General features: G+C 43.2%; 1 protein-coding gene across 2 annotated transcripts; it reads right to left on the reverse strand.

Annotated features, from left to right (window-relative positions):
* Positions 1-2,156: 2,156 nt before the first annotated feature.
* On the reverse strand, positions 2,157-21,143 carry rtn4b (reticulon 4b). 2 transcript variants are annotated; one of them, XM_083695885.1, is made up of 7 exons: positions 20,343-21,143; positions 7,174-7,381; positions 6,034-6,172; positions 4,322-4,391; positions 3,741-3,787; positions 3,504-3,562; positions 2,157-3,233 (listed from the first exon to the last, which is right to left on the reverse strand). In XM_083695885.1, the coding sequence occupies exons 1-7, from the start codon at positions 20,938-20,940 to the stop codon at positions 3,191-3,193; spliced, it is 1,164 nt and encodes a 387-aa protein (XP_083552011.1). In that variant the 5' UTR covers positions 20,941-21,143; the 3' UTR covers positions 2,157-3,190. The 2 variants fall into 2 exon arrangements, with proteins under 2 accessions (XP_083552011.1, XP_083552012.1); XM_083695886.1 differs by lacking the exon at positions 20,343-21,143 and adding an exon at positions 11,447-11,526.
* Between the last annotated feature and the right edge of the window lie 3,170 nt (positions 21,144-24,313).

A 24,313-nucleotide genomic window follows, 5' to 3' on the forward strand; every position in this document is an offset into this window, starting at 1 on the left:
TGGAACTACGATGCAGCCAGGATCCCATACAATACCAACCTTTGCCTGACATGCTGCATCTATGGTCCTGTCCAGAAACAACCCCCAGCCCCCTAGACCCTAATTGAGCTACTACTGTTTTGCTGATACCTAACCAATTAGATCTACACCAAGTGTCTGGGTAGTAGGGTCCTAGGCCTATGGGTTGCTTCTGGACAAGACCTGTTCTCCCCATCCTGAGAACAATCCATGGTGGGATGGGGTACTACAGTTATCACTGTTCTCTTAGTTAACATCTAGCAGAGCAGCTAGCTCATTTTCAAATGGAAAACCACATTGAAGCAGATCTCTTGCCACTGGAAAATGGTGGATTTTCTCGCCTCAGGAGCAATGGCCGTTAACGTTTACATTCTCATTTGCTTTCAACGGCGGAGGATAGGTGACTACATGTTGCCATGCCAACTGTTGATTTTAGATCATGGTGTTGAGAAAGTTTAAGTTATCCATTATTTGTTTTAAACAGCCTTTTCCATAGTTAATTATCATCAAACTTAAGTGCCTTTATGAATTTTTCTACTTGTGTTACATTTATGTTTTTCAATTTCACGATTGAAATTATTTTGTATACGTCTGGTGCTATTAGATTATAAAGTAAGTTTCACTCATTCAATATGCAGAAAGGGGCATTGCTTTGCTGCAGTTTTATTTATTGCATAAAACATCCAAAGTATGATGGCAAAATATATATATAGTGAGTTATGATATCTCTTTTTAAAATATTTATGAAAACATATAAATGTTGCTGTTATCTGATGATAAATTTACAGCTTGTGAAAATGTAAGGAGCATATTCTTGAATTATTTTAACTATTGTCAAAATGTTGAATATTGACTCAAACTGTTGTGGAATATGTTGATGAGATGTTCTTCCATATTTGCCATTGTATAAAAAAGAAGAAAAAATAATCTATTCATATAGACCTGATACAATGAAGCATTTGTTTCATCAACATTAAATTCCAGTAAAGGATTTCAGCTGTAAAAAATATCAGTCAAGTAGACTGTATAAAAGAGAGCAAAATCATATAGAAATATCATCTATAATAATATTATATTACATTATAATTATTGAATATATTGTATCTGTATACATAGCTCTGGGAGAGAGTGACCTGTCACACCAAAGCTGACTATGCAGTCTTTCTTTCTCAAGCCCTGATCATACTATATCCATCCTTGTGTATTAGTTTGTTAGTTTGTTTGTCTGCTGTTGGACTACTAGCCTTGCCTCGCTGTCTTTATCCTGTCTGTCTCACTGTAACGTTTAGCTCTCAGTGTGGCAGCAATATATTATCCCTATATTGTTACTGTAATGTGCTGCATAATGGATTCCTGGTCCCTGTTTCTACGTTTTTATTGATTCATTTAATTTTTTGTACAAGACTGTGAGATTGTTTATCTATCTAGCTATTGTTTTCAAATTATTTGTATCATATTGTAAAATACAAAAAATATGCTCAAATGCATGAATTTATTTTTAAATCAAAATGACATCTTTGTGAAGTGAGGCAAGATTGTATCGTATGAATGACAATCATGGTTGTTTTTATACCAATTTATTGTAATTATTAATGAATGTGTGAAAATGTATTTGCGCAAATGTTAGCTAAGTGTATGGAAAGATTAAATGGGAATAATAGAAACCAAACTGTCGTTGTTTATTTCACCAATGAAAACTACCGTGGTAGTTAGTATGTATAACTTAAAAAGGCTCAATGTGGTCATTCCTCATTTGTGTAGTTAGGGTTAGGGTTAGGACACTTCTACTGTGGTACTTTCAAAAGCATAACTTTGACATTAACATAACATTTAACTGACAAGATTTTTTGAGACCCTGGCTCTATCCAGAAATAAGACCTCATGACACGACACACTGATCTGGAAGGATCAGACGGGCCACGTGGAATTCTGCTTATACCTATAGACAATCATTTGGGATCTAAGGAGCAGGGGGCTCGGGGATTGTTTCTTGAAAGGACACATACTGTATTTATAGTTTCAGACATCTTACTTTTCCCTCTCTCAATCTGATCTTCAAAGTAATACAGATCAAAGCAAATTATTTGTATGGCTCATTTCATACACAAATGCACAGTAAAAATACAGAACACAGACAGTAATTCATCTATAAGCTTTATTGGTAATTGTTTATATTTCACAATGCATTCCACAAACAGTTCTCAAGAGTTCATCACAATTGTATGAAGTATCATTCACAATTACTTGCATAACAAACAATGCTTGAAGTTTCCAAGTTACATAATTTGCAGCTTTAGATATTGGGTCCACAGACAGTAATGTTTTACTTTTTTTTTTTTTCCTTTTGTCTTTTTTCAAGTTGGATGTTTGTAAACGTGTTCTTCCAGAGTTTATTTACTAGGCAGCTGCAATGAGGTGAAATGATTACTCTTAAATGTTGTCATATTTTCTCAGTTTCTAAATGTTTCTAGCTAGAAATACTCAAAAGCATGAATTTGCTATGGAGTAGCTCCCAACTGGCTGGTCAGCGTTTACAGACCGCAGTCAAGCATGGTGACAAGGTTGTGTCAAGCACACACTCAGGCGCCACTGAAGAGAGCTAGAAGCTTTGTGAAACTACACAGTCGATCAATAAAACAGTAAAATCACAAATACCACTAACTTAATCATACCAAAATACACCACAGGTACTCTCCACAATGGTACCATTGAACCCCACCCCCCCTTGAAAAAAAAAAGAGAAAAAAAATACTTGTTCGTTTCCAATTTTCCAAACAGTGGGTGAAAAGAAAACACAACCCAGCTCATGGTGCAGTTCTTTTCCCATAATGCATCAGGTCAGAGCGCTAGATTAGAATACAATGCTTGTGTTGGTTTTACATATTCACACAAGCTAGTGTTTCAAAACCAGATAGATGGCCATTATAGCACTTTATTTCAGCAACAGCGGGGTATACTTTTGAGCCGGTGCAAAAAAACAATACAATAACTGATAACCCAGTATGTTTTCCAGGGAACACAGAGGAATTCTGGAAAGACTTATTTTGACAATATCAGTGATTGGGGGGAGGTCGCAGTCTGTCCTCTTCCTTCACCCCTGCCCCCCCCCCCCCCCCATCCCCCACCCAACCCAATCACAGGACTTTCAGGGACAAACTCATTATTCAATTATTCACTCGGCCTTGCGCTTCAGTCCAGGGACTTTGGCCTGGATCCTGGAGGAGAGAGAATGGACAGGGATTTAGTCAGTTTCTCACTGAGATTGTCACCACAGGACCCCTAAAACCCAAACACAACACCTTTATGCTACCACTGCTGGTCAGAGACTACAAGCAATATTCTGGGTAGCCATTTGCAGGGTCATAATTGATAAATAAAAAGGATGAAAAATGAAGACAAGTACTTATCTCTTCCATTCCTGTCAAAATAAGTTTTTTTTTTTATGAACTTCTGCAAACAGATTTCATCCAACAGTATTTACTTACTTTGCAACAACGTCTTTGATCTGGTTGTTCACCAGGCCAATGTAATGGTCGATTTGTACCTAAACAATAATGCAAACATTAGAACACAATAATTACAATGAAATCCAGCAGTACACTAGCTTTCCTTCACATGGACTTGAACTCAACATTCATGGAGCTTACTGTACAAAAATACAGAGGTTCCTTTCCAATTCCTGGCTTAGTGGAAGGAAAAAACAAGCATTAAAATGGTCATACCTGGTACTTCTCATAGATGATAGGACAGCTGAACACTCCCACCAGTCCTGAAGAAGAGAAGTAAAGGTGAGCTCATTTGTTCTAGAAAACCAGAGCATGGAGACATGAGCCAATCCCTGTTCACTAAACATCACTGCTTCCATCACTGGCAGAGAAACCTTTGGCAGTATTATTATTACTGTATTGGTTTTTTCCAAGTACAGAATAGTAACAGTCAAAAGTAGTATCAAAACCGTTTGCAGTACTAGTAAACTGGAGTGTATGCTACTTTCTCTCTACATCTTTCAATTAGGTTGATATATATGAGTCTACTTCAGAGGTGGTTATAAATCTTGTCTGGCACCATGTCTGAATCAGGCCCTTCACATGGTTGCCTGAAATACCCCGCGGCTTAGAGCTGTTAGAGTTAGCGGTTACTACATTTGGCTGAGGGAGGAGCTAAGGCAGTCGAGAGGATGAGAGCGTTACCAAGCACCATGCTGACTACACACCAGAGTTATAGAACGACTGTAAGGTGACATGAAAATAGCTTTACTTCCTGTCAGTTTATTATAATAGAGGAAATGAAAGCTCCGTCTTACCCATAATAAGGAGAGTGAGTCCATTGAACAAGGCACCAACATAGGTGAGAATCCACATTAGCACAGCAAACTGGAGAGAGAGATTTTCATTTCTTTGAAATGCAGTATTATACAATCTGCCAATGTGTTCATAAGCACAGCACTAAATTACTTACTTTTTTCGGACAAAATCTTTCAGATTTATTTCCACTTCTCATACTTCTCACACACTACCCATCACCATATATGGACGTTTAAGAGACGCTACGTTAGAAGAGTGAGAGCCAGCCACACTGTAAATGGACACGGTAGTGAGCGCTATAAAAATTGAAATAATCAAAGTAAACAAACTTGGCTGGGAAGCAGAATCAAAACATCAACATCATTTAGAACAGCGCCCGAAATACAAACACAGCGATGCTATGGGTGGTGTAGCCAAAGTGGTTTGGTTTATTTATGACGTTTGGCACCAGTTCACCAGGTCACTACCACTCCACTCTGCCTACAGGGAACAGTCTAAATAGATGGTCTACATACATGACACTGGGTGGACCTTGTTAATGCTAACCCTGAGCAACTGCAGCTGATGGTTCTATTGAATGGGCAAATTTTAAAAGGAAACAGGCCAGGGTGTTTTCAGGGAGCCCAAGTGTTCATAACATTGCATACAGACATGTTATGTTGTGTTGTATAAGCCTCACAATGGCATGATTCCCTGACTGACATGATAGACACTGACACTTGTTTTGTACAAAACATATTTCCCTGTCTGGGAACAACCACACAGATCTGAGATGGTTTGGTTTAGGCAATATGGCACAGATTGCATTTTGAGCTACCACCATCTTGCTTATAGCTATCCAATCCTCTCACTTGTGAGAGTAGTGATGAGGAGCTAGGCGTTGACTCGTCACTGTGACATTGCATTCTCCTGAACAGGTCCCTAGCCAAGAACCTAAGTTATCCCCGTTACGCCCCCCAGCCCTCACCATGCCAGAGAGAGGGGCCAGGCTTGAAGGGCGCTGGGGTGGCCTTAGCAGTCACCTGGCTACATAGGCTGGGGGGGGGGGCTGGGTTGCATACACAGGGGCTAAGCTAGGCTGGATGGGGGCTGGGGTGGCCTAAGCAGAGACCAGGCTAAATGGGCTGGCAGTGGGGGCTGTGCTGGGCTATACATGGGGACATGGAGGTGTTGACAGGCATGTAGAAACCTCATAGCCTGGACAGCTGCTGTTCTGTACAAGGCTGTTTCCCCCTTAAGACTTCTGTACAGTTCACTCCCACCCAGAGGGTCACCTACTGGAACCTGCCTGTACATGGACACGAGGGAAGCTGGTTTTACGATTAGATGCCATGGTGAATGAGTTTCATTTGAAGGTTTTCAGGGCATTAGACCTGTTCAAAATATAGTTAGGGTTATATGTCCCTCAATTCAATTTCAGATAATACTTATCATTAAAATGTGTATTCAGATATCTAGTCTGAGTGACATATTTCCCATGCAAGGATACCTTTCAAAAATTATGATTACCTACACATCACCCACTCCTCTCACTTTAGGAATGACATGTTCATGTTAGCACACCCTTCAAAATGGGTAGATGCAAAGTGGGATGACCCAACCTTAAACTGTAACCCTTACCGTTGAACATTTCAAATTCAATGGGGTGACGCCAAGCATCCAACTTAGCATTTACCATTCAAAAATCCTCTCCATCAGATGCTCCTCTTACCTTGAGTGAATCCACCAGATCTTCGACCAGGAAGACGCACCGCAGGGAAGCAATGGTTTTGTTGAGCCTTGCCAGGGCAGCGTCGCTGTACTTGTGGACCGCATCCTCTGACAGAGCAACATCCTGGTCCAGGTACAGCCTGGGGGAGAACAGTAAACACACATTAGAAACAGGCATAGACATACTATAACACCTAACCATTACAGCTAGAGAGACAGCATATACACCCTGGTCAGGGTACAGTATAAATCTTCACTAATAAAACATCTCAACATTGTATATTATACATCAGATACACAAGTTTATATGAAGACATTATGCACGTGTATGACAGCACTAAGGAATGTCTGGATCCAAATATGAATTTGAATGAACCATCAACTTATTGTTGAAACTTAATATGAATCACAAAACAAAGTAAGAGGGATCTGCAATGTCATCTCAAAGCTCAAGTTTGAGGAAACTGCCAGGCCTCTTTATATGCTTGCTGGATAGATTCTTTAATTTTTCACCAGAAAGCATTACCACAAATCACACAGAATCGGCTTAGTTATGAGCACCAGTCACTAACTCCTTAATTTTAATCCCAGCTAAATCAATGTTAACGAGTGGTTGGTTGGTGAGAACTCATAAGGAAGCTTTGAGGATAACCTGGAGTAGCAGGCAGCAGTTTCCTGTTGGTTGATTTGGTATTGCATGCATTCCTGTAGGGTAGTCACTAGTCAAATGGACAATAGAGGTCTATTTTATCCCACCAACTCCCCAAGTGCATAGGGTCTTGGGTTTGATTTGGGAAGGCTTGAATTGTTGCCCATCAGATTATATTCTAGCAACTCTATTCAGAGATACAAGTGCATGGGGTCAAGGGGTTGACTTTGGGGAGAGAAGCACGTAGGGGAGCCACTCGAATTGCTAGCCTTAGTGCCTAGACTTAGTGTGTGAGGTCACTATGGCTCATCCTTTTGGCTTATGATGACATTATCATGTGATTTACAATGGACACACACAATGTCATCATTTTATTCCCATCATCAGATTCTATTCTACCAACTCCACTGAGACCAATACAAAGTGCAAAGTAGGATCTAGGCGTGGACTTGGGGTAAAATGTGACCCATGTAGGTTAGGGTAGCCACTCACTTGAATGGGTGTCCTTCATCGGACTTCTGGATGGCCTGCAGGATGCCCTTGTATATCCTGAAGCAGATGGTTACGGAGAGGAGGGCGAGGCCCACGTAGGAGCAGACGCTGACGATGCTGCACACAGTCAGGGACAGGAGCAGAAAGAGGCTGGCGCCAAAAACCACGCCTGTGGTCTTGACATCACGCCAGTACAGGAGCTCGACCACTGCAGGGAGAAAAGGGGTACAGGGTCAAACAGCTGCAGGGGAAGGGGGTACAAAGCTAGGCTAGACCATGGAAGTGATGTGGAAATGGGATGATGAAATCAGGATGAATCAGATGGAAAATCTATGAAGGAATCCGATGACAAATCACCAATACAGATTTTGATTTGCTTCAACATTAATTTGTCCACACGTCAGATAATTGGCTACCAATTGGCTGCCATTCACAGCCGCTGAAAGCCCTCAGATGTACACTTCTTCCATATACTAAAAAGGGATTCCCTCCCTGGTGTTCCCAGCAGATTTCACATTCTTAGTTTACTGCTGGAGAATAAAACTCAGATCCCTGTTGGTCGACTCACACAACCTCTTTCACAACAGTCCTGCACATCAGAATAGGGGTTGGTGGACAATTTTTTTTTTTGGACACAGGATGGGGGGTTGGTGGACTTCACAGAAACAGACAGACAGCTCCTTGTGTTTCACCAAGAATTCCATACAGGTCAGTATACTATATTAGATGCGAGAGACATCCATTTCTCTCCGCCTCTGGTGACGCATCCTAAAACGTAGACTAAGCTTGTGGGACATTGCAGACTCAAGCAATATCTAGTTCAGTCACCAGCTACTTGGCAGAGGACCATGTTTCAAATGGCTTAACTGGCAATGAAAGAGCTTATAGTTGAAAAACCCAAATTGCATTTTACAAGTTCTAACTCTCAAATAGGGAAAATATTCTAAGTGCAGATGAACCCTGAGCATCAACTTCAATGTGACACTTCAATGTGATTTAATTGATTATCAAATCACCGGCAATCAAATGGCTGTCAATCAAATAAGAGCAATCAAAAGACATTGCAGGAAAGTACAGCAGGCAGGACCTGTAACAGAAGCCAACATTCTATCTAGAAGCCACAGACCTGATTGGCAGAGGAAGGCAGTATGGTATGTTTATGCAGAGGCATCAAATACCGCAAATGAAAGTCTTTCTGGAACATGCTGTTACAGCATTGTTTTTTTTGGAGGGGGGGGGGGGGGGGGGGGGGACAGTAGCTTTCATTTCTACCAAACGACAACATCACAAGGTAGCAGTCCTCCTAGCCGTGTCTGGCTACATGACACGTAATTCCATATAGTTGGCTAACAAGCAGATAGCTGTATAGCTATTTTATTAGCCAGGTAGAGCCCCGAATTTTGCACCAACCCGACGCTTGTTCTAATAACGTTGTTGACAATATGAATACTAGCAGACGTGTAACCGATACAAACGTGGAGGGGGGCTGTTAGTACAGTCCACGTGTGACTGTCTACATATGGTAAGCATGTACAAGCATCAGGACTGGAGGACCTAAAAATAGCCCACGCATTATCAACCGTAATGATCTCATCCAATTACACGCCATGTTTCAATCAGGTCCTTCCACAGCTAAATATTGATGTTTAACATCTCAGCGGGGGTAGATACAGATAAGCGTAAATGCTTCATAGCGTCATGTCGTTCTCAGCCCCGCCAGCTACCCCATCATAAAATGTCCAGTAGGATCTAACGGATCCTCAGCGTAGCGCAACGGACCGCTCCTTTCCTACCGGACCTATCGGCCAATCAAAGCGGTAAATAAGGCAACAACCCGTTTAAAAAGACCGCTATGAAAAGGCAGCATCGGTAAACAACAAATAATGACAGCACTAACCCCGTTTAGTATCCATCTTGAGCCTCCTAGCATGCAGCACCAGCTACAAGCTCAGCTGCGCGAGCAAGAAAAAGGGGAGGCGGTTCACTTCCTGCTAGGCTGATTTGAGGTCCGCTCATGTGCGCAGCTCTGCGGCGCTCCAGAGATCATCATATTCACCTGTGATGTTAATCTATTATAATTATCGTTTGATTAGTTTTTTGTGTAAAAGGGAGGGGAAATCTTTAAATTTGGTCATTTTGTTTCAACACGGAATGGAAATGTTGTGAAAGGGGGTAAATAGATGCGGAGCTGTTACGTAACCAAGTCTGCAAACGTTAACAGTGCCTCCTTGTTACAGTTACAACTGAACTCAATAGGAATTGTGGTACTTAAAAAAAAACACGTGACTGATCACCACCGCATGCATATATAAATAAATGTACTGAAACTTCCCACCATCAGCTATTACATGAAGGCCTGTGTGACTTCATCCGTGGTAGTCAATCATGATTACTATGCATAAATTAACATGAATGACGCTCAGGAGCTTAATGGAAGTGTTATCACTTTAAATTTTTAGGTGAAATACTGCATCTGTGAGACTACTAGCACAGCACTCCATCGTCACAGCTTATTGTAGGTCAGTGAGTATAAAGTTCTCCCCCTTTATAGGCTATTTAAACTATGTCAGGACACGTGTTTGAGTGGTAGAAATCCCAACCCAGTTCAAAAGGAGGAACATGTTTTCTGAGCCACAAGTTTTACTCTGAAACCATCCTATAATCTGTTAGAATAAAAAAACATAAGCACAGGAGACGACAGCCTACGCCACCATGTAGCACGTATCATTTCAGTGAGCCTAGCCTCAGTGTGTGAGGTCACTGTGGCTCATCCTTTTGGCTTATGATGACATTATCATGTGATTTACAACAGACACACACAATGTAGTCATTCTACCTAAGCTCAATACTGCTTTGTCACTCAGGCTGGCCTGGTGTGCAAAAACAAAATTATGTTACCCTGACCAACTGATAGCAAAGTGCCACTAAGATTTCCATACTTGACTGATAGAGACCACTAGCCAGATAATGGAAACTATAGAGAACGAATTACACCACTCACTCATCATTGAGTCCAGTAGAGTTGAGACAGAGAGAGGACCCTTTGCATAATCCACACTGCACAATGCCCTCTCTGTTGCAATGTGTGCCGATTACTGCGCCGCATCCCCAGATGATGCAAGGGCTACACACATGACAATCAGCAGAGCAGCCATAAGGACATGACACATCACAAGAGCAACTGACGCTAACCATACACGCTTTTACTGAGTCATCTAATAGTAGGCCTAGAATGGATACAACTGGTTTCAACTTGAGCCTAGAAAAAAGGGAAGGATGGTCTCTTAAGCAATAAGTCACGTTTCATCTAGTGTAGGCTGTGTTACATTGCTATACATGCGAGTCATTTTAGACTGATGTTGGACTGCATCCATCACAGATATAGAACGTCACTGTGCTTCAGCATATAATGAGGAGAACTGGCTAGGCAGGTGACTCAGTCAGCAGAGGAATGCTGGCTCTGCATCCAGCACCACTTCTGTCAGAGAGGGGGTTAGAGCAGTCAGTGTTTCACCACTTTGGTCCTGGGAGGCCTCTCTCTCTCTCTCTGTGTGTTGCACATTTGTTGCTCTCACCCTGCACTAAAACACCTGTTTCAACTACTCTTCTAAATAGATTAATTAACAAATCAGGTCTGTGAACTAGAAGCCCTGTGTAGCCCTGATGCAACCCACCAGAGTTGAGAATCCCTGGTTTAGAGACACTCCTGCCCGGTGCACTCGTACTGTACGAATCACCTCCAGCTCATCAGCATGGACATGACAGCCAATCAGTAAATAGTTAATGTCACTTTGGCTTAAGGCCCCTCCTCCCCCTGTGCACCTTTGCACAGCCTTGCTACCGTCAACAGGACGCAGTGGCGATCTGACCAAAGGTTCTTCTGAAAGCACAATAGTAGTGTATTACACATTATAAATCTAGAGAATAGAACAATCTGGAAGATATAACCTTTCAAACAGTGCCTCTGGCAACCAAGAATCAGTGATTTATATTTACAGTTGCCTACACATTTACAGAGCAATTTCTACATGCATGAAAGGACAGGACAATCAAATCCCAACAGCTAGCCTTCCACCGCTGGAAAAAGGTCACTAATATAGGAATGTACCAACCAGTATGTAATATCTGTGCATTGATACAACTTTTAAAAAATCCGTAACTCAGTGCACAAATCAAGTCTAGAAAAATCTTACCATTCAAATGTATAATTATTGCTATACATAAATTCAGTAAATGTTGCTGTAGCAGAAAGCATAGGGAAGAAGAGGGATACCCTTGTCCTTCCAGTGGTTGGAAGGCAGCTGGAGCTCCTTATTGTCCATGTTTTCCATGTAGATAGAACCTGTGTGTGGATATCAGCAGGACATTCCAAATCGCGTGCGGGCTGTGGAGGCGGACACCCAGGCGGGGTGTGGAAGAGGAGGAGGAGGAGGGGGGGGAACCGAACCTTTCTCCAATGAGACGACTGCAGCGTGCTTGCTCTCTCCCTCTTGCTCTCTCACTTGCTCCCTCACCCCCCCCCCCCCCTTTCTCACTCCCTCCCAGGCTGCAGGACTGTGGTCAGCTGACTGTCTGCTGGCTCAGAGCGGCTAACACACTGACGCAGCAGCTATAAACTTCACCTCCCTCCCTCCCCCAGTCAGATCCTCTTGTCACACAGATACTCTCCTTCCCCTCCCTTACCCTTGCGCAAACCTACACATTTTTCCCCTGCCCCTTTCTCTCCCACATGGATAGCAAAGCAGAGAGTGGTGACTGGGTGACTCCACCCAACGGTCTCCGTAGTAACTAGTATTACACGTATAACCCCACCAGTATTGAGGTTTAGCTAAAGAGTCCAATGTTTATCTTGGACAGCCTTTAATAAAACAAATATTTACCATACGGTTACATCAAAGGACTGAGGATGAACAAACTAACCAATTTAGACCACAAAGATCCTTATCTGATGCTCTGGATAACATCTCATCCGATTGTGCTATCATTCCTGCTCATAAAATGTAGTAATGTTCTACAGTGCTGTTAGCAACAGCCAGGCCAGCCAATCTATACATGTGATTTGAGGCTTATAAGCTCAGCCAAACAATACTCACCAACTGAAAAGCATATTTGCTCATCATCACATTAAATATACACTCCTCCTCAATTGTAAGAGGCATGAGGAAAGGCAGGGTGATTGTCATATTAGTCCACTAGAGGGCACCTCCCACCTCCTGGTATCTCTCAGTTTCTCATCATTGTCTCGTTTCAATATGATTTAGCCTATCATTATGGTTTCACAAATCACAACTGGTTAAGCTAATCTCTCAGAAATAAAGATAAGATCTGTTTACACATGGTACCATGGTCATTTTAGATACAATGGTCGGAATGGTACAAAGTTCATTTAGCTGGCGCAACAAAGGGGTGCAGTCAGTCATACTGAGTTTAGGTAGTGACTTGTGACCCATCGCCATAGATCTGCATTCAAACACCTGCCTAACAATCTCACTAGAGGGGGTGGGGATTGTTTCAGATGGAACCGCATCTCAAGTCAGAGGAAAGAGGGAACACTTGCTGACACAGTCTGTTCCTGGTCTGCCGGTGTCGCAATGCAGGCAGGCAAGGGGGCCTTCTTACATGAGATTCCTCATGCACTGTCTGGGGTCCTGCCAGCCTGCCTCACAGCCAAGCTCCAAGCAGAGGAACATACCTCTACATACAGTGTTGGTGGCTCAACCCCAGAGAGCTGCATTTTGTGTGTGTGAGGTGTGCCCGTGTCTGTAGTGTGTGCATATATTGGAGGTGCGCAAGTATGTGTGTGTCACTGGGTGAATAAACAGCAAGGTGCAACTGAGTAATCTATAGAGATGTAGGCTATGCTGTCAACTGAAACAGGAAAAACTTCCCCCACAAGCAGTCATTTTCAAAAAGCCTTACTAAAGCATTTAAATTAGAGCTAGGCACCGCCCCAGTTCAGCTTGAAGCCTACATTATTCAACCAACCTATGGATATTTTAACATAAAACATTAGCCCTCAGGCAAGAAATGACAATGTATGCAACTATTGAACAGACTACAGCCCTTTACACAGAGCTGGGTGGGGTTGATGTGAGCATGGGGGGGGGGGTTCTCAGAGGGGCTATCATGGGGCCTGTAAGGAGGTGTTCAGTTTCAGTGCGCCCATCGCTGGTTATTTCCAGTAAGGGCTATAACCAGACTGCAGATGGAGGTAATCTAATTCAACAGAGCAAAAAGCTCTGGGTAAATCAGAAGCACTAGGGGGGTGAGCCGAGACAAAGTCAGCCCTGCTGCCATGTGCCCCGCCCTGTTCACCCTAGACCCTGTGGTAGTGGTTGGCAGGCCCTGTGTGTGTAGAGCACAGTTCAACCCAATGGCTAGGGTCTAAACCAATCAGCCTAAAGAATTCTGTGGCTCATTTAGGAGGATGCAATGTTACAAAAGGTTCTGATAGAAATATATTGTGTAGGATAAATGGTGTGTGAGCAGCAGCACTTGACAATTTTCAAGCCAAATTTTCCTCTAGGGCCAATTAATCTTATCTTGTGTACAAGAGATGACATTGACAAGCCTAAAAAATGTTCCAAACTTCTGTAAATGGCTGATATCTTTATCTTTTGTTGAGGTGTGGGGCTGTAATGACACTGGGGTCACTCCCTATGAATGTAAAAGCCTAATGTGTTGTGATTTAGCTTTTAAAACATCTCTTTGCAACAAAGTGGCCTTTTTAAATATTCAAGCAGTTTCCGCAATGTGGAGTCATGAAAAATTCCTTCAGTACTTACCACATCAAGGACAGATTGAAAAACACAACGACAAGAGTCAGGGGAACTAAAATTATATACTAATCTACATGATATGAATGGAATTAACAGAATATGAAAAATAAGACTGAATCTCATGCCGACACACACACAAACTAAATTAAAACACACACACTAAATGCAATGGTTAACTTCAATACAAGATGCAAGGGGGAGAATGCAGAGGGAAAAAAGTGACGTAAAAGAAGAACTGAAAGTGTAAAGGGACCAAATAAAAATTGATGGATTGTGGTTGGTGAAAGAGGACGACCAAGGAAAATGGAATGATGATGAACCACCAACAAAAGAAAAACTTGGTGATCTTCCATGCTGAAATTACCTGACACTGCGCTCATGGTGGGCATCTGAGCAGTTTTGGCGCCCTCCATGTCCTTAGCGAGAGTTTCCGGCTTGCGAACAGGGGAGTGAATGAGAGGAGCCTGAGATGGGGGCTGTTGGAGGTCAGCCTTCTCCAGGTTTGCCTTCTGAGGGGAGGTCTTGTCTGAGGGCTGGGTGAGGAGGAGGTAGGAGGCTGAGCTCTGGCTGGGGGTTTCTTCCTGGACTTCTGAGGTAACATTTGTGGAAGCCATCTCCTTCTGCCCAAAGGACATGTCATCATCCATGTCCAGCTCTGGCGCTTTAGCAAACTTGGAGTTATCCAACGCCTCCAGAAACTCATCGATCACACCCCGAGGGGGCCTCTCGATAAACTCAAACTCTTCAGAGGAGACTTCGGGCTCGGAGATCTCCTCTCCAGCCTCTGGCTCTTCCATCTTCATGTCTTTCTCCTCCGTCTCAACCTGGAAAATTGATGGATTCTTGGCCATCGCCTCCAGGACTGGGGACAGAGAGTCTGCTGAGGGACTCTCAGAATCTGAATCTTCATTGGCCTTTCCGCTCTGGAAATTTAGTGGCTCAAACCTGTCGGTCATTTTGGGTGAATCTTGACTAGTAAACCAGTCTTTTTGTTCTATTTGGATGGGCCCTTTGCTCTGGGGTGTGGTCTCTGCCTCTTTAACGAGGTCAAAGGCACCAACACTTTTATCAGGTTCAGGAGTCTTCTTCTCAGCTGCTTTGGCCTCTGTCATCTCAGCCATCTCCTTGAGCAGTAACATTTTGGAATCAAAAGCAATGGGGTTAGTGGCTGACCAATTAACAGGGACTTTGGGAGACTCAATGATCTTACGGATAGGTTCAGGGCTTTGTTCTGTGCTTCCTTCAGAGGAGCCAGAGTCCACTTTCTCTGGGTTCAGAGGGAAGGACTTTATGATATCGGGGAGAGACGGTGGAAAAGCAGAGTCTTCGCCCTCTTTAGGGGTGGTTGGGAACTGACCCATGAGGGAGTTGGCAGCCATCTTGCAAGACTCATATGTTTTGGTCTCATCATAATATGACGGAGGGCTATCTTGAGAGTCTCCGGCTTGGCCGTACTGGACCAGGTCTGGGGTTGGACTCTCAGACATTTTAGCTGCCCTGCTGTCAGAGTTGACATCTCCAAAATGGGAGAACCCAGTGTCAGCCATAGGGGAAAATCCATCGAATGGATTCTTCTTCACTTCGAACATCAAATCATCGTCTGATTGGCCAAGCATGTCTGGCTCGTACCCAGGGGAGCCGCTGGGCGGCGCTGTATCCTTGGAGAACGTATCCATGGAGACCCTGGAGTTGTCTTGAGAAGCTAGGAATGGAGAATCCCAGTGCTCTGTTGGGTTAGAGGAGGCAGGTGCAGTGTGAGATTCAGGGACCATCTGGGGGTTACTGGGTAACTGGGAAGGAGTGGTGGTAGACCTGTCTAAACTAAAAAGATTATCTTCAGGGGACACTGAGACACCGCTGTCTTCACAAAGGGACTTGGACCCTAGATCCTTCTCTAAGCTCAATAATGGATCATTTTTTAACTGGGAGCGGGTAGCAGCTTCTAACCCGCTCACAATATCCTCATCATGCTTACTAAGGCCCGATCTGGAGTTGTTACCCTCTTCACCCCAAGGTGAATCCTTGGAGAGTGTTTTGGGGGGCTCAGTAGGAGGCCAGAATGAAGCAGCACCAGCAGACGCTGAGTAGGGGGGTTGATTTGGACTCTCAGACAAAGAGAGTTCCTCCAGGGAATCGGGAGAGTGAAGAGGAGAGAGAGGGGAGAGGGGAGCAGGGCAATCACCCTTCTGCCCAAGTTCTTGAGTAGAGAGGGGAGGGGGGAAATGCAATACATCAAGACACAGTCCATTCCTTCAGTGCCTATACGAGCCATGCTGGCAGTATGCTGAGCTGAGAATGAAGATTCCCTTCCGAGATTAGCTTGAACAACATGTTAAGGATATGCAAAACCATTTATTTAGATGTTTTAAATCAAGCCAATATATGTAAGATTTGCTTAAATCAAGTAGCTTAACATGGAAGCTAACCACTGAGGAGAATAATCACTCAAACTAAATCTTATTAATTTTTCATTATCAAGTTTGTTTTTTATTCAATGTCTAATCTGCTTTAGTCAGGGACTACGATCACAGGCATTCACGACACAGGGTCATTCAAACTGAAAAAGGAATCTAAAACATCATGTCACTATAAAAGTTACTCTCAAATGCAAAATTTGCTTTTGAAAACTAATCTACACAAACTACACATGCGTTTCAGAAATCCAGACCAAGGGAACGCAATAAGGGAGAAAAAGGTGTGAACTGAAAAGGGAAGATGCAGGAGGAGGGTAAAAGAGACACAGCCAGCAGAGAAAAGAACTTGCCTGTAGGGAATTGCATCAGAAGTTGAGACGGAGCAGGAAGAAGAAAAGGTTCATCTGAAAAAGAGACACCAGCATAGCATGAAACGGTCAATACCAGCAGAGAGAAAGGCAGAAAACACAGTAGCAGGGTTTGAATGAGATCAGCAGCAGCACCACCATAGTGTAAACCAAGGGAGGGACACAGTACAGTAGTGAGACACCTTGCTGACCGTTTCTCTGTAGAGACGCAGGCATCTTGGAGCATAGACTACAGAGGGACAGTTTCCAGCATGCAACAAAGAAGTCAGGTCACTGTGATGACTGTTGGAAGCAGATGGTCCTCTGTGGCTCAGTTGGTAGAGCATAACGCTTAGGTTGTGGGTTTGATTCCTGCTGGGACCATATATAGTGAAATGTATGCACTCACTGCAATGTAAGTCGCTTTGGATGAAAGCGTCAGATAAATGGCATATATTACTATAAGCAGGTAGTTTTATTGTAAAAGAACTTCCCTTTTATTGGCCTATGAGCATCAGGTTTAAGGACCAAGGTTAAATAGACCTACATGCATTAAGAATTTGCCATTATTGTGTTGTTACTTGGCCTTGACAAAGGGTGAAAAAGACGATTACCCAATGAAATGTTGTGTTCCTATGAAACGTTCATCATCAGCTGGCATATGACCGCTAATACAACAAAATGAAAGTGACAACACCAGCAAACACTGAATAAGAAATAGGACACACTGTAGAGTGTGGAGTCCACTGTAGAGTCCTTTCACTGCATTTGAGAGGGTTGACTCATCCAAACTCCATAGAAATCATAAAATCATCCACTGACACCCAAGCAGGGCATTAGGTAGGAATTGAGGTGACAATAACAGTGGGAGATTGAGCCCAAATTCAAATCAAGAATTAATTAAATTTTAATGCTATTAGCAAGATCTCTGAATTTCACATTCTCTCATTAGCCTATGATGTCTTGGGATATTTTGGGATGAAAGCAGCAGAATATAATCTTAATGACAAATCAAACTTGACTCAATGATTATGAAAGCGACACAATTGAAAATCACTAGTTGCCAACATCATGTGCCATTGTCCACTCATTAAAAGCATTTGCACATCAAAAGCAAGCAATAATTCACATTGCAATGTTGTACAGTGATTCTTTCAATCTGATAATGATTCAGGTCAGATTAGACCAGTTTTAGACCAGTTACCTCTCCTGTCTAGGTTCCAGCGTTGAAGTAAACCTAAAATTGAACAGTAGATATTTAACATTACATTTTAAATTCACCTTGTGTATGCAGCGTCAATGACGTAACTTAATTTCACAGTAGAGCAAAATCTTAATGAAACACTTGCTCCAGTTTAGTATCATTAACCATCCATGCTAGCTAACATGACTACGAAACAGCTAGCATGGCTATGAAACACAATGAAATGTGTCATGCCATGTGTCAAAAGAAGAAAAGAAAGCTATAGGGGCGGGTCTAGTACGCCTACATTCATTTCAACAGCAATGGCAGCCATGTTAACACGAGTCATAAGTCACTACTGGAGACATGAGAAGAGGGGGCCTCCCTCCCTGCTACTGGTGGTGTCTGAGTGGTTAGCCTACACATGAAGGGGAAACTGAGCATGCATGACATGGACATGCTACACAACGGGCTAATCTTTCACCTGCTGCTATCTGAAAACCAAAGAACGCAATGTATGTTTGCTCTCAAAACTCACTCCTTTGTGACGTAACATGTTCCGTTCCATTCCACAAGGAACACAGAACACTCAATATTCGCCCTTTTTTCAAATACATGTTCTAAAGACCAGAATTGAAATAATCCTTGTAATAGCTAGGCTATCTAGGCCAAATGCAACATTTCAAATGAATGAGACAGATCCTGTCCACCCTGGTATATTCAGTGAGACATCTGATTAACATAACTCCCGTGAGCCATACATGACTTGACATGGTCCATGTGCCTAAGGGTGGACGCATTGCCGAACTTGGATAATGAGTTGGCAAGTTTCAACATGGGCGGAGGGGTCAATGCAAAATCTAAAGCAATGATGGACATCTAAAACTGCAATTGAACATTATAAACCTGTTCTAGAATTCTGTTTCAGTAACGGAACAAATGATAGTCAATGTTATTTTCTATGACCGCAATATTGAGGGACAGGCCTAGATGTTAACCTAATACCATAGTAAAACATATGCTTGTCTTAAACTGATACAGCACCACAGCTAAGTGTGCCAGTTCAAATGTAACAGAAGAGTCAAGTGTCATCCAGTGCTTCTTACAAGCTGCTTATGCCAGCTGCTGTTGTCGTAATGAGACAGCGACATGTTGGCTGGGGGTGGAGGGGCAGACTAGAGTGATGCACTTAACTCTACATGCCCCTTCCTAGGATACATCGAATACAACACAGCAAAACAAATAATACGCACAAAGGCCTTTAACACATTCAGAGACAGGACTGTATCTTCTGAACATCTCTCTGTGACCTAAATGACAGGACACTGAAGAAGGGAGAGCACAGCTATCAAAAGTGGGCCTTCAGCGATTAGGCCCTAAAGCAAGCAGCCTGTCAACACAAGCCTTTGTAATGGTCTTTCACCAACCCCGCCCTGCCTCCCTCTGTCGTAGCTACCTAGCATGCCTGGTAAAGCAATTATTATTTCTTAGCAAGAGAAGCACTTAACATGTTGTATTACTTCCATAAATGAACATTCAGTCAGTCCAACAATGATGTTCAACTTAAATCGAATTGGAGATGAATAAAATAAAAACCATGGTTTGACAGGTCTCTTGCTGACTGATTCGGGGAACTGAATAATCAACTAGAAAGCATCTGCGACGAAAATGAGAGACAAACTGCAACTATTGCTACATTTAATGACGCTATTGCCATAACGGGGGGAAGCAGGGCAGTGAGTGGACATTCACTTTGGAGAGATTCCTTTGTTATGACTAATCCAATCCATCCTGAGAACACAGCGTGCTAGCAGCAGCAAGCTAGCGCTGACTGACGTGGGACCACCACAAACCAGGTCGGAGTAATACAGGGCAGGGAGGGGGCGATTGACTCAATGTTAAAATAAACCAAGAAATACTATGACACACCTAAACCTTGCCCAAAACACGTATTCATCCCTTTTTAAACAAGCCATCGCAAAACTCCAGGTGGTGCAATTCTACCGGCTCATCTGCGGTTTGTTTGTCAAAACAGGTGGGCCGCATCATCTTCAGGGCGCAAGCTAGCTCGCTTTATCGACATACGTTATCGCTTTTAACCTGTCGGTATCATCTGTGCATGCAAATGAGCTGCATCAATACGAGTAGAAACCACGGCTGACTCCAATTGTTTGCAACAACACCCTAAAAATAACTTATTTTCCAACAAAAAGGTTTAATGTTGGCGCATCAACCCACACGGAGCATCGTTGGCTAGCCATCAACCACGGGTTAGCCAGCTAACGTAAAGGTAGCAGGAAAGAACAAATGTCAGCAAGCAAAACGCAATCATACATCAAAAGCTACAAATTGACTGAAACATCGCTGTTAATAATGTTTAAACCAGAACATGGATTAGGAAACCATATCATGAGGTTTAAATGTTTAATTCCTTGACTACACTCACATGATGCTGGTGCAGGAGCCGCAGTCGGTTCTTTATCTGTAGCCGCTTTGAGGAGCACTTCCTCAACTGCCACTGGAGCCGCTTTCGGGGGTTCCACTGGTGCGATGAATGTAGGCTCCGGGGTAGGCTCTCGTGGGGGCTCCGGGGTAGGCTCTCGTGGGGGCTCGGGTGTAGGCTCTCGTGGGGGCTCGGGTGTAGGCTCTCGTGGGGGCTCGGGTGTGGGCTCTCGTGGGGGCTCGGGTGTAGGCTCTCGTACAGGTTTTGGAATAGGTTCTACAATCTCCGTATGGACTGGTTCCGGAATTGTGCTAACGACCTCTTCCTCTGAATGAGTTGAATCTGGAATCACCTCTTTTGTCACCTCCGCCTCCGATAGTAGCATGGGCTCTGTAAATTCTTTTGGCATATCCTCGGACAACGTAGCTTTGTGTCTTTCAATAGCATCATGCGCTCCGCCAGCTAAGTCGAGAATTTCATCCTCTTTCACAACGTCTTTAGCAATGGCCTCACTGCCAAATTCGTTCAGATCACCCATCTTGTTGTCACGAAGTTCTTCTTCGAATGGAGTTGTAGACGTTACTTGCTCACTGTCTGCCATCTTTCAACTGCGGAAAAAAAGTTTCCAGTTCAATTTATTTTTGGGTGGCAAGAGTCCAAAATTCCACCAACCAACAATTTAATATGATCGTAAGCTCCCCTCAGTCGTTTTTAGGTCCGAATAAAGTTGGAGAAGTGCGCCACGACCACTGCCACGGAACAACGGAGAAGTTGGCTTGCCTCGTTTAGCCACTCGACCAGAACGTTGAAATAGAAGCAAGAACTGAGCGACCAATAACGGTCTAATACCCCTGAGCGATGCCACCTATGACCAATAAGTGTTTGTAAAAGTAAACCGTCCCCGCCCAGTAAAGGGAGAATAATTGAACTTGTTGACACCCCTTTCTCAAACCTTGTACAGCGTTGGCCGAACTAGTTCAGGAACACACGTTGAAGTATCAGTCGTAAGATGACATAACTTTGCAGCCAGTTGCATGAGACAAAGTTCATCGTTACATAACCTTTTTAATTTACTCTTTCTTCCCTGTCTAGATTTCTTCCCTGTCTATAACTTTGAGACGCTATGCCTTTTAATTTAGGATGTGAGCTAAGGTATGTGGAATAACATTATTACAGTTTGCATTGAAGATGATCAGGGGCTCTGCACTATGATAGATGTATGATTACTAAAACGTAATGTAAATGCCGTGTGATATGTGTTGAGATAAAGCTTTAAGAAAGGACATTAAGGGCTATACAGCATGCTCCCTATATAGATTGATAAGCTACTAATGTATTAGCAGTTCTCTCTTGATGTTTAAACATAACTTAACAGCATATCTTATCCTGCTTAAAGCATTGGCTGACAATACAACTTATGGAGATAAAGTACTATCCTTTTGAATAAATCCATTAACCTATGTTATAGTATGCCATATGATATGGATAGAACCAGCTCTAAAAATAAAGTGTAAGGGTATACCTCCTGCATGTGCTACGTTTGTGTCCCAAAGGTCACATGTCAAAAATGAGAACACGTCACCTTATGATAGCATGAAGGTCTGTGTGCTCAGTAGTTTCTGTTGAATTTCTCTCGGAACATACATGAAAGGAAGCAGGTTTGTCAACAATAACCCATGAAGTCTTCCATTATATGTTGTGTATCTATGATCTCGTCATGATAAGTGTCGTTAGTGTTTAATCCTTCACATTGGTTTTATATGAAAGGCCTTGCAATGTGCTTAGAGTGACAATCCCTCTTGAATTACTGCAACCGTAAATGTACTGCAGGTCTGGCTCCGGTTACAGTCTCAACTGCCAACAAGTCATGATGGCAGGGTGGGAATTAAGGTGGAGCCAGGGGGACTGCACTCCCCCAAATGAGCACCAAAAGTAAAAAGTTGGGGGGGTCTGTAAATACTGATGGCTTAAATATCTCTGTCTACTTTTGTGAGGATTGTATTATATTGCTCTGTCTGTAGTCTCACTTTGCCAAACTCACACAGCAGCTGTGGGCAGAGACTGTGCTGTGTCCCTTTATTGGAGCAATGTGATTCCAGATTTGCATGATATTTCCAAGTTTGTCTAAACAGTGCAGAGAGGGGAAACTACTTTTTAGTTATTGCTGTTACAAAATGTGTTAAATATCCAGCATTGCTTTTCCTTCACAGTAATGTGCCTGTAATGTTAGTCACCATTTGAACATGGTTTTCATAATCTCCAGTGTTATCACGATTGCTCCTCTTTTGGTATTTCAGCTGTGTTCTATTAACCTCAAAATCCTACACTGACCTTGCATTTTACAGTCTGCCATAGCTTTGCAGGCTCATGATGATGACGATGTGTGTGTGTGTGTGTGTGTGTGTGTGTGTGTGTGTGTGTGTGTGTGCGTGTGTGCGTGTGTGCGTGTATGTATGTATGTGGTTCCTATATGGTCTATAGAGGTGAATGGCCAGACTGAAATAGTATCTGTCTGTAACTGGTTCAGGGCAAGCAGCCTCAGGAAGCCTCTGCGTAACTCAACCCATGCTACAGTAGTTTACACCACTCTCTGCCCTGTTACGGTCAGAGCTAAGGAACCCAAACGCAGGATACAGAGACAGGACACGTATATAAAAGAATCAGGTTTTAATGAAGGAATAGGGGAAAATGGAGTAGCAGGGTGGAATGGCAAGCAGGGTAGGGTAGCAAGGCAGGCAGGAAGACAGGGCAGGCAGGCAGGGCAGGGCAGGCAGGGCAAGTAGACAGGCAGACTGGGCAGGTAGGCAGGACAGGTAGACAGGTAGGGTAGTCAGGCAGGACAAGTAGAAAGACAGTCTGGGGAGGTAAGCAGGGCAGGCAGGGCACACAGAAACCAGGAAGTGGTCCTGTAGCACAAAGAAAATGCTGTGAGATAAATACTAAGACACAGAGAATCTTCAGGAAGCTAAGCACAACTAAGTGGCCGAGGGCGAGACTGACAGGCTGGGAAACTGGGGTTAAAATATTGTGAGTTGATGAACTGATGAGCCACAGGTATGAAGACCGAGCAGGTGACATGCCCGAGCATGAAGAACCCTTTCAAGAGCACTGGAATGCAAAAAAAAGTCTCAGATAGTGCTGGCTCAGCATTATCCATTTCTTCAATTGCTTGGCAGGTCCCAAAAGAGAAATAGCCCCTGGTCCTAGTATAGATTAATTTTTCTTATCATGATTGATAGATAGATGATTCACTTACTTAGTCAAATGTATTTGTTGTAAGGCGCTTTGGATAAAGGCATCTGCTAAATGCCATAAATGTAAATGCAAATGTAATAAAGTAGTTTATTCATTAACAAAAATGACCCAGTCACAAGAGGTGCTGAAATGTAGACATTTACTGCAACATAAACTGTGACGTATAATTGTAATAGTCACAGAGGTAATTTGACACACAATGGGTGAATAAATCCCCTCATTCCTGTCTGGCAATAGTGAATGTGAACCAGTGGCAGCTCCAGATCTATTTCAAGGGCCCCAGGCAGGCACTTACAGTATGTGTGACTGGAGAATGGGACTCTTCCTAGGCATCCTCTATCTGTGGAATGAGGCCTTGGGCTGCAAGTTGGGGAAGATAGGGGGCCAGAAAAAGCCTGCTTACATCTGCATCTGCCAGAGCTTTCAAGTGTAGTGGTGGCCGGGCCCTTAGACAGTTACAGACACGCAGGCCCAGTCACTGGCAGTGAGACTTCATATTCAGAGCCAGAGGGACCTGTTTTTGCTGAGGGTGAGAACCAGCGATTGTTCACACTCACATCTCCCTGTACACCCAGGAATGCAGTGGCACCATTAGGAGAAGGGAAAACCAGCTCAAACCCTTGAGTTGTATAGGGCTCATTCTTAGTAGAGTATAACTTAGTAGGAGTACAAGTTCAAATTCACAGTTTTATATTGATTTTTTTTTACACAGCTTTTCT

This window comes from Argentina silus, assembly GCF_951799395.1.
Source record: "Argentina silus genome assembly, chromosome: X".
NCBI classification, from domain to species: domain Eukaryota; kingdom Metazoa; phylum Chordata; class Actinopteri; order Argentiniformes; family Argentinidae; genus Argentina; species Argentina silus.